Here is a 9,737-nt window from a genome sequence, read left to right on the forward strand (position 1 = left end):
AAACACTATTCTTCTTCTTTCTCTTGCAAATCATTCATCAGCACCGCCGCCAACCGCCCCCTCCGGCAACCTTTGACAACGCCTCCGCCGCCTTCGTCCACCTCCGGCAATGCCTCCGCCCATGTTCTTCCTACTCCAATGTGCATTCCATTGCTTCTATGCTCCCCTCTACAAGGTATATACCCAATAAGAAAACTTGTATACACCAAAGAATTGCTTGGTTCATGATCATGATTCATGAATGTGTTTGATAATTTTCTTTTCTCTTACAGGTTAATGTGTTTGATAATTTTCTTTTCTCTTACAAGTTACCCTCCCAGATTTTTTCTTGGTCGACCAGCTAACCAGCCAAGTTTGATATCTGAAACAATAGTAGTATAACATCTTTCGATCGATTGGTTAATTAACGAGTGGTGCGTACATTGTTATGCTTGTTTTGACAGGTCCAAGCAATCAGAAGTCTGGAGCTGTACATCTACTTCCATGGCTGGGGAAACTACAAAAAGAGAGAACACAAATGCAACGTCAGCAACGTGTACAACACTTTCTATTTCATTGTGGCTGTAATTCCATACTGGTGCCGCTTCTTTCAGGTAGGTTATTGTTGTCCCAATATATTTTAGTTGAACTTGTAGAATCATCATTAGTAGTTTCTTTATATTTTCCGATCACAATATAATGCCAGCGGGCGGCGACACTTGACATTTTGAAGCTATATATTTAAATTTAATTAGTGTGCTCGATGCTTTTACGAAGAAAAAGACTGAATGCAAGCATACAATGCGCTCAAGTACCTATCGACGATTGTGGTCATCGTCATGAGAACGGCTTACAGCTTGCAAGAGGTAGAGATTTGGAAAATCCTGACGGTGACGACTTTAGCCATTTCAGTAGCAGGAAGCACATACTGGGACCTTATTATTGACCGGGGGCTTTTGTAGCGTCACTCTAAGAACCTCCGGAGGTAGAGGCAGAAGTGGCAGCATTGGTTAGAGGCGGAGGTGTAGGTGGGCGGAGGCGGTGGAAATAGGTGAAGGTATTGTCGGAAATGATGGCGGGCGACGATACTAATGAATAATTGCAAGAAGAAGAAAAAGAACAATGTTTTTACTCATATTTGATATTATTTTTAAAATATTAACCTATTTTTAAAATTTTATTAAAAATATTATTTTTATTAATATTAATATACACAAAATAGTAGAGACGACGGGATAGCTTTTATTAAAAATATTACTTTTATTAATATTAGGGTACAAAAAATAGTAGAGACGACTGGGTCAGATAGCTTCGATCATTGAATGCATTGAACTACGAGATTGCCCCAAAGGTCAGATAGCTTCGATCATTGAATGCATTAAAGCTAAGAGATTGTCCCAAAGCCCAAACCATGTGTCGGCATGATTGATTGGCTGTAACTGCCTCTGTGTTGTTAAGCCTTTTAGACCAGCTGTCTTTCAAAACTTTTCAACCCGTACTGTCACCAATACCATTTGAATTTTCAGAATCTAAAATATAAAAAATACAAAATCCTTCCTAACCTTATCCTTTTTGTATTTGAGGATGGGGCACGATGAATATAAAATAACAAATATGTAAAATAACATAAAAAAATTATCCAAAATTTCAATTATTTAATTGAAATATATAAAAAAATACTAAATTATCAATTAATCTTCGCATAAGATTCAACACATTATTAAGTCCAACACATAATAAGTACATTCATAAGCTTTGAATAAAAATATCAATGTCCAATATGTAATGCTTAAATTCATAATATACAAATTTTCAGACACAAATCAATAAAAATGGGGAGGGTCAGGTTTAGCTTAATACTATATTTGTATGGATTATAAAATCCTTAAATCTGTCTCCACCTTGAAATTTGTTTTTCATATGAGAAGAAAAAATCTCGCCTCAAGAGGACAGCAGGTATATCTATCGGGTAGGGTGAAAATTGCTATTTCTATATATGAGTATGGAGTGCTATTGTTAGCTATTTAAAAATTAATATAAATAAAATAATTAGACAAAAAAATATCAAACGAAAAGAAATAAGTTGTAAATCAAATACTTTTTTTTGTCACCACAAAGCTATTGAGATTTATAAAAAGAAAACAAAACACTAATTTGCAAGCAGATTATTCTATTTCTATCTTTTACATAATAACATGATCATTGAGCTGGGCTGGGCCTAACTGGAAACGAAAATTTTTAAGCCTAGTCCATGTCATCCTTTCATCTTGGATTCATGGTTTTTGAACTGTTGCTGAATATTCAAGACGGTTGGAACGTTTGGCTTAGGAACTGATTATGGTTCTGTTTCGACCTCACAGAACAGTTAAACTGCTAATCCAGAAATTAGGGCCAAAGCAGTTCTGGTTTTAGATCGGTTTTTAGCCAAGGACCAAAAATCTATCTATATATATAGTGAAACAGTCCATGTCACCATGCTTCTCCTTAATCCTTACTCCAAACTCCTCATACTGACATTTCCTTAATTATCTCTCTCCCCCCTTCCCACCAATCTCAAACTGCCACTCAGCAGCAGTCTATTCCACGTCACATTGTTGATGAAGATAGAAGGAGTGTGTTTTGTTAGGAAAGCTCGATTTTGATAATTTTTGAAAATTATCAAAAATTGGTATACTTTATTGCTATTTAATATCTAATTTTTTATTGTAATTTACTGTTATTTTTTGAGTTTTAATGATTGAAAATAATAAAAAACTAGTATAATATATTGTTGTTTTAATACTTAATTTTTATTGTAATTTACTGTTATTTTCTTACTTTTAATCTTTATTTATTGAAAATTATCAAAAGTTAGAGTAAATTTATGAAAAACTAACGGGGAACTGAATGATGCATGGGTTTTGTTAAAAGAATTTGAGGCAAGAGGAGCTAGGGGTGCAACTTGGCTAGGTCCAACCTGAGCCTGCTCAACCAAAGCTTTGCACAAGTTGGGCTTGAGTTTTCGAACTTCAAGCTGGTTTAGGCAAAAAAAAATTAAGCGTAATCTAAACTCATGTTTGGCTTGGGATAAAGCCCCGGATAGCCCGAGACCAATCTGACCCAATTTCAGCCCACCTCTGACGTTTTATGATATACATATCTGTATATTATCAATATATTCTAACCAAAAATTGGACTACAAAACTCAATATGCCCAACCCAAGATGTTGAATTAAACTCGAGTTGAACTGGATCAGGTTCAGGTTGGGCCTATCCAAACTGCACCCCTAAATCTTTTTGCCTCAAAATTTTTAACAAAGCCCCACTAGTTGGCATATACAGCTTTACAGATTTAGAAGAGAAAAAAACGAATAAAAGTTTAGTGAAGGACCAAACGCGAAAAGACACGAAAGAAGCTCTTTATTTGTCATGGATATCGGGATATGTTGTCTACAATACAAGGCAGTAATTGAGTTGAGCTATATAGGAATAGGAATCTCAACTTAAAAACCATACATGCAGTTTATGAATTAATTAAAAAGTAAAGCATGAAAAAAGAGAAGCTGTAGAGCTTATTGTGTTTGATTGTCCCAAAATTTATTCTCCCACGTCTCCACTTGCTTAATTGTATCTTCCTTCTCCTTAACGAAAGCTTGAAGATGTGCAGGGTCAGAAGGTGTCAGGGTGCAAGGGCCTCTAACGGCAGGAGACTTCACCATGGATTCCATCATGAATTTCTTCTTTAATCCATCTGCAGAGCAGGCCATTATCTCTGGACATAGCTCTACGGCGTTTGGAGGAACAACGGGTTTATAGGTCAAGAGCTTGGCATATTCATTCAACAGATGAAACACGTAATCATACACATAATCCATCTTTAGCTCTTCTTGAATGAAGTCACTCGCTGCCTTACCAATGGCCTGTGCCTGCAGGTATTAATTTTAAGGCAAAAATAAGAATAATATTAGCCATTGAATTGAGTGATGATTCATATAGTTAATTAATTAATTAGAGTAATAGCCCAGTTGATGACACCTCTTGTGTGTGATTATTGCCCCAGTCCACGGCGAACTTCATAGATCTGCACTTGTCCTCGTCTCTCATTGGCCAATAGTGATGCAGGGGTACCAGATTTCTTGTGAAGAAGTCATAGTATTGAGGCTTGATTATCAATGTGACAGAATCGCAGGCCAGAATGTATTTCTGGCTGACTGACCAAGCGATCCCTTCAATATAAATCTTGTATCTATGCATTGACAGAATTAAGATCGTCAACTAAAAAAAAAAAAAAAAGAAAAAGTTGTAGGGATTAAATTACAAGTCGAAACAAATTTGTACATCTTTCTCTAACCTGTGAGTGCATTGGTTTGCTAAATTTGACTGTTTGTAACCTTGTTGAGATTCACGGATCCAATCCTGCAAATATGTTTAATTATAGAGTGCAAGCAATTTTATATCAGAACTATAAATTCCATTCATAGTTAGTCATGGGTACCTGCTTATAAATTCGGCCGTTCCAATCCTGTTTGTCTGATACATTGCAGTTCACGAGTTCTCTTCTGCCTTTGGACATGGCCGGGTTCCCTTTCCAGTAAGCATAAGGTTCCCTCTCAACCCATTTGGTCCTTTCGTTGCCTTCTTTCAAGTCTTTCAACAAGGGTTCCCATGGCTTTATATTGATCTCTGGCCTGCACAAGTATCCAACCTTAACGTAACGGTGATCGGTGATGGGCTTATAAGTAAAAAACTCATGGTCGCCTGGCCCATGGCCCACAGCTACGATAAATGGACCCTATATGGGCTTGGAAGTTGGAACAAAAGGAAAATGGAAATAGTTAGGAAGTAGGAAGATGTTGTTTTACCAACCCCAGAAGGACCAATCAGGGAAGACGATATCGAATGACCAGTTATCTCCGCAATAATGAAATAAAGGTGGTGGAGCTCCGTCCTTGGGTCGTGACCTGATAACTGGTTTGTCACCGACGTTGAACATCAGATCCAAGTCTGGCAGCCTTCCCGGGTACCTCCTCATAAGTTGTAGGATCCCCCACAATGTAAAAACATCTCTTCCTTCTACTATATTTCTATATTTCTCCGTGTAAGCTGTCCCATTCACAATCGTTAGCCTAAAGAACGCAGACCTTTTTGCTCCCTCCACCATCTCCTTTGAGATTCCAGTTTCCTTCCATACCCGTAGATCTTCGTGGATCCAACGGAAATATTCTGGGCATACCTCAGTTGATGATGATTGCTCAAATTTTTCCCCATAACCTACGGAGCAAGTTTGTGTTATATTTGCAGCTGAGCAGTTGAGTGGGATTTCATCAAGTCTATTTCTGGAGGGTGTGAATGCTACTAGGGCCTTCAGCGTTGAACCGCCTGCGCCGGATGACTGCAAAAACAATTGATCATAATTAACACACAACTGCCAATGTACTGTACATAATTAAGCTCTTCTTTGTGAATGCCATTAGCACTGGGAGGTAAATTAGTGGACAAACAAGAAGGAAAGGGTTAATTAATTAGCATTCAATTAAACTTAATGTTCTTCGAATTAATGCTCTACAAAACCAAGGCCCAAGCCTGGCCCTGAAATTGATGCAGCCCAAAAGTTAGGCCTAAGCTGAACATAATAAAACCTATGCTTAAGTTTGAATTTTGGGTAAAATACAAAACACCTCTCCTTTATTTTTGAAAAATTAATGGCAACAATAATGGTGGTGAAGTTTCTGGTACCGTCTTTAGCCACTGTAGTTTTGTTGCTTGGATTGTAATCTCCGCTGGAGCTCTGCAATATCCGGCGATTCTCGGGGACAACCAAGACGGGGGAAGCCCATGAGGCACCTGTTCGACCCACCTTCCATTTTCTGTGGGACTGGCTTAGGCAAAAGTGAAGAGTGAATTACTAATATGTTTGTAAGATCTGATGACAGACTGGACTAAGACTGGTTTCAGAGGACCTGTTGTAGAATCAAGGCCCTCCAAGCAGGTGTTCTTGTTGGTGAGAGCTGCACTTAGGAAGGCTCTAGCATCGGATAGCTTATGGTCATCGTCTGACTGGATCCAGAACATGGATCTCTGCAGAGAAGTGATTGTAATTTGGTGGAGCTCCTAGCAGTCTCTGATGGATCCTCCGTTGCTTTTCAACAACGCCCGAGTCTCCAATGGTGGAGAAGAGATCCAAGACCTTGCCGACTTCTGACATTGCAATCTGTAGCGTCTGAAGAAGGTAGTTAAGGATGTTTGGAATGATATTGATATCGAATGAAATGGGGAGCTTCAACGAGTCGAAGCAGTCATCTGGGTATAGTGTGGATTTGCAGACAGATTTTATAGAAACCAAATGGGTATCTAAAGGAGCAGTAGAAGAAGAAGATGAGGAGCTGACAGCCCATGAGTAGAAATGTTTTGAGACGGGATGAAGCCATGGAAGCTGGTTGGAGCTGAAAAATTTCTGGCTGGATTGGGGGTGGCGGGGGGAGACTCAAGCTGTCAAGCTGAAGACTATATTTAATGAGCTCTTTGGAACATAAATTGCATGGATTAAGTTAGTCCTTTCAAGGATTAAATTATGAAGGTACTGATTTTTTAAGCATAAGTGAATCAAGAGATGTAAACTAATTTGCAAAAGGTAAAATAGGCATTTGAAAATATTGATCATCCGTTTAACTTTTTCCGTCTTGATCATAATCAGTGCAATTTTTCAAAAATAGAGGGGAGATTTTTATGATTGCCAAAAACTTCAGAAAAGATTTTTGTATTTTACCATTGAATTTTTAGGCTGGGCCAGATTAGGCCGAAAATGATCACCACTAATATGATGGTGTGGTGTGTTTTAAAGCACTGGGATCTGAAATATAAATGTTTTTTTTTTATCAAAATAATATTAAAAACCAATATTTTTTGAACACATGTTGTAAAATACAAGATTTTGATGTGTTACAAAATATACAATATTTTGTGTTTTAGAACCAAATTGAACAATGCATTTCAGAAACAATGAAGTAAGGGTTTACCTTGGTTCAATAACAAGTTGGAAGTTGGATCCACCCATAGAACCCGAATCCCAATACATTTATAATAATTAAAAAACTCATGGACAACAGATTGAGTAGTTTGATGGATTTAGTTAGGGTTGTGTAGTTTTCAAAACCAAAATTTCCTAACTGAAACAACACATTGCCAGCACCTCCAAGAAGACCAAGACCCGTATTAAAACCATTTTCCATTTTATTCTTTTTTGTTTTTCTTGAAAAGAAGACAAAAAGGAATGTAGGCATGGGTACGTAGCCTAGTCAAAGTGGTTTATCGGATAAGCTTGAATGAGTAAGCCACTGCCTCACGTATCCAATTAAACTCTTCTTTTGAAATATTTCTGAACTAAAATAAAAGATTCAATTGTTAAAGTCAGTACCCTTATGAATCAGAGCGTATAATGGGGCTGACATGGACGATGAAAATGAATACATGTAAAGTCAGATCAACCCCTATTTGGCTATTTCACTTCCGCTTCCTTCTGAAAAGGAGGGAATGATCCTTCTCTGATTTTCTGAACGGGATGAGCCGATGAGTTACAAATTAACAAAGGCGTGTTCGCTTTTGCTACCACGAGGTTTTAGGCTTTTAACCTTCCTCGACCCTTCTTAAAGTTTGTGTTTGGTTGCAATGCAAATAAATTTGTACTGATACAAAACCATGGTCTCCAAATCATATTATGTCACTGTTGAATTCTTGCATGGACACCCTTTGCATAGGTCGGTGCCATTCATCGATAGTTCATCCCATATTCTTCTAATTACCTAAATACATGACTACTAGAGACTAGAGAGAAGAGTGCTTGTCTTATGACGAGGGGGCATCTTCGTTGCAATACTGCTCTTTTCACGATTGATCGAACAGTTTTGGAAGGAGTACAAAATTATAAATACAAATATGTGGAGTGTAAAAGTAAAACTTTGTATTTTATATTATTTTTATAGTGTACAGATTTATATTTGTACTCCTTCCAAACTGAGTCATGACCACCCTTGTTTTGGACTTAATCGAATGAAAAGATAGGAAAAAAATATCTGAAAAGCCATTAATGGATTAAAGGAGACTTACAGCGTCGATCCAGCGGGCAGAAATAAAGGCGCCGATGAAGAGAACGAAGAAGAGGAAGATTAAAGTGGTTGTCGAAGGCCCCTTCTTCAATGGCCGGTATACTGTGCTTGAATATTGCTGGTGGAAGACCCCACTTATTTTCCGGAATGTTCTGAGTAACCTCTGCATATTCTCTCTCTCTCTCTTATGCTCTGGTTTTCGTCCTTAATGTGGGATGTATATTTACTTGTTAGTGAACTTTGTTTAGTTCAGGCTCGAATTTCATTAGCAGTTCACCACCAAACTGATCCAAGTCTCCATCATTACCTGAAACTCAATCTTCATTTTCTTCTTAACCAGAAAAAGGAAAACGAAAATTAAGAATTAAGACCTGGAGATCTCTTACCTTGATTCGGGTTTTGCAAGCATGTAAAATAAAAAAGAGAAACTTCCAGAATTGTTTCCAGGCCGGCCTAGCTAGCGAAGCATCGGTGGATTTGAGCTCCAGGATGACAAACTAATGCGAAGAATGAAGATCAACAATAGGAAAATTAACCCGAAAGAAAATAAGATTTGAGAAGATGACGGTCATTTACTTTACAATGAAAAATTGTGATATCTGGAAATATGGGTTTCTCGGATATGATGAAAACGTTTATCGTAAGATTTACAACATAAAGGTTACTGCAAATCTGCGAATTATAAGCCAAAAAATACTGGTAGGAGCAACGAAAAATGAGGAGAAGTGTTAGTGAAGTTAGCACATTGTCTGAGTCGTAATTATTTAAAATTTTAAGCTAGTGCGAAGATAACGTCTAAGATTCTTAGTTTAAGATTAGCTAATAATTAATCATGGTTTACTCGTTTAGTCTCTCAGCTGTAAGTCATGGCCTGCAAGGTTCGGGTGATCTCTCGACCCACACTCTACCCGCCTTGAATTAATTAATCATGGTTTACTCTTTTAGTCTCTCAGCTGCAAATCATGGTCTGCAAGGTTCAGGTGATCTCTCGACCCACACTCTACCCGCCTTGAATTGCAGCCACACATCGCCATAGATGTGCGGCTGCAATGTACTATGGGTATGGTGCGGGTAGAGAAAGTGAGTAGTAAATCTGTCCACGTTTGTTGCTTGGTCAGGTAACTTCATGCTGCAAAGAACATTCAACTGAATTATTTTAGAATAAAAAAAGTCGTGAAATTCAACTATGGAAGCTTACATATTAAGAACTAGCATGCTCGCTAATGAAGTCAAGCTGGTTGGGCAATTTTGAACTAGTTGACCATTAAGATTTCTGTAATTTACAATTTAAATACATCCAGAGTCTGATTTTCTTAATTTGAGTTGGATTGTTTGACCCGGAGTCAGATTTCATTTTGATTTATTTTGGCATTCGGGATTCAGGTCCCTACCGGGAACTTGAAGATTTGACTTCGTTAATTACTTTATACCATTTTGAGTTTCGAGAAGATTATTAGCAAACAAGTAAATCCGGGGGTTGAATGAAAATTTGGTTAGGCATGGGTTGGCAATTTTAGGTTTCGACACACCTTTGGATTTGGACTATGGTCCATGTTCAGGTCTGGTTGGCCCTTGACGAGAAGCCAAGGGTTGAAAGAGATTTAAGCGGAAGGGAATGATTTAATGAGAGAAAGAGAGATAGGTGGTGATGGTGATCAATTTTGCCTATACTAGGTT

General features: G+C 37.8%; 1 protein-coding gene across 2 annotated transcripts; it reads right to left on the reverse strand.

The window, feature by feature from the left end:
- Window positions 1-3,361: 3,361 nt before the first annotated feature.
- On the reverse strand, window positions 3,362-8,821 carry LOC104596100 (uncharacterized). Of its 2 annotated transcripts, XM_088895617.1 has the most exons (8): window positions 8,637-8,821; window positions 8,447-8,557; window positions 8,062-8,367; window positions 4,821-5,350; window positions 4,454-4,646; window positions 4,310-4,374; window positions 3,994-4,204; window positions 3,362-3,884 (listed from the first exon to the last, which is right to left on the reverse strand). In XM_088895617.1, the coding sequence occupies exons 3-8, from the start codon at window positions 8,227-8,229 to the stop codon at window positions 3,531-3,533; spliced, it is 1,521 nt and encodes a 506-aa protein (XP_088751743.1). In that variant the 5' UTR covers window positions 8,230-8,367; window positions 8,447-8,557; window positions 8,637-8,821; the 3' UTR covers window positions 3,362-3,530. The 2 variants fall into 2 exon arrangements, with proteins under 2 accessions (XP_088751743.1, XP_010255430.1); XM_010257128.3 differs by having other exon boundaries at window positions 8,447-8,821.
- Between the last annotated feature and the right edge of the window lie 916 nt (window positions 8,822-9,737).

Source organism: Nelumbo nucifera, chromosome 1 (assembly GCF_055504915.1).
Source record: "Nelumbo nucifera cultivar China Antique chromosome 1, China Antique-T2T, whole genome shotgun sequence".
In the NCBI taxonomy this organism is placed as follows: Eukaryota; Viridiplantae; Streptophyta; class Magnoliopsida; order Proteales; family Nelumbonaceae; genus Nelumbo; species Nelumbo nucifera.

Bases quoted from the DNA above. Each gene is read 5' to 3' on its own strand.
- LOC104596100 (XM_088895617.1), bottom strand. From the start codon at position 8,229: ATGCAGAGGTTACTCAGAACATTCCGGAAAATAAGTGGGGTCTTCCAC. The intron at 4,205-4,309 runs GTTAGAGAAAGA...GTCAATGCATAG, and splicing joins GCAAACCAATGCACTCACAG to ATACAAGATTTATATTGAAG. The intron at 3,885-3,993 runs GTGTCATCAACT...TAATACCTGCAG, and splicing joins GCAATAATCACACACAAGAG to GCACAGGCCATTGGTAAGGC.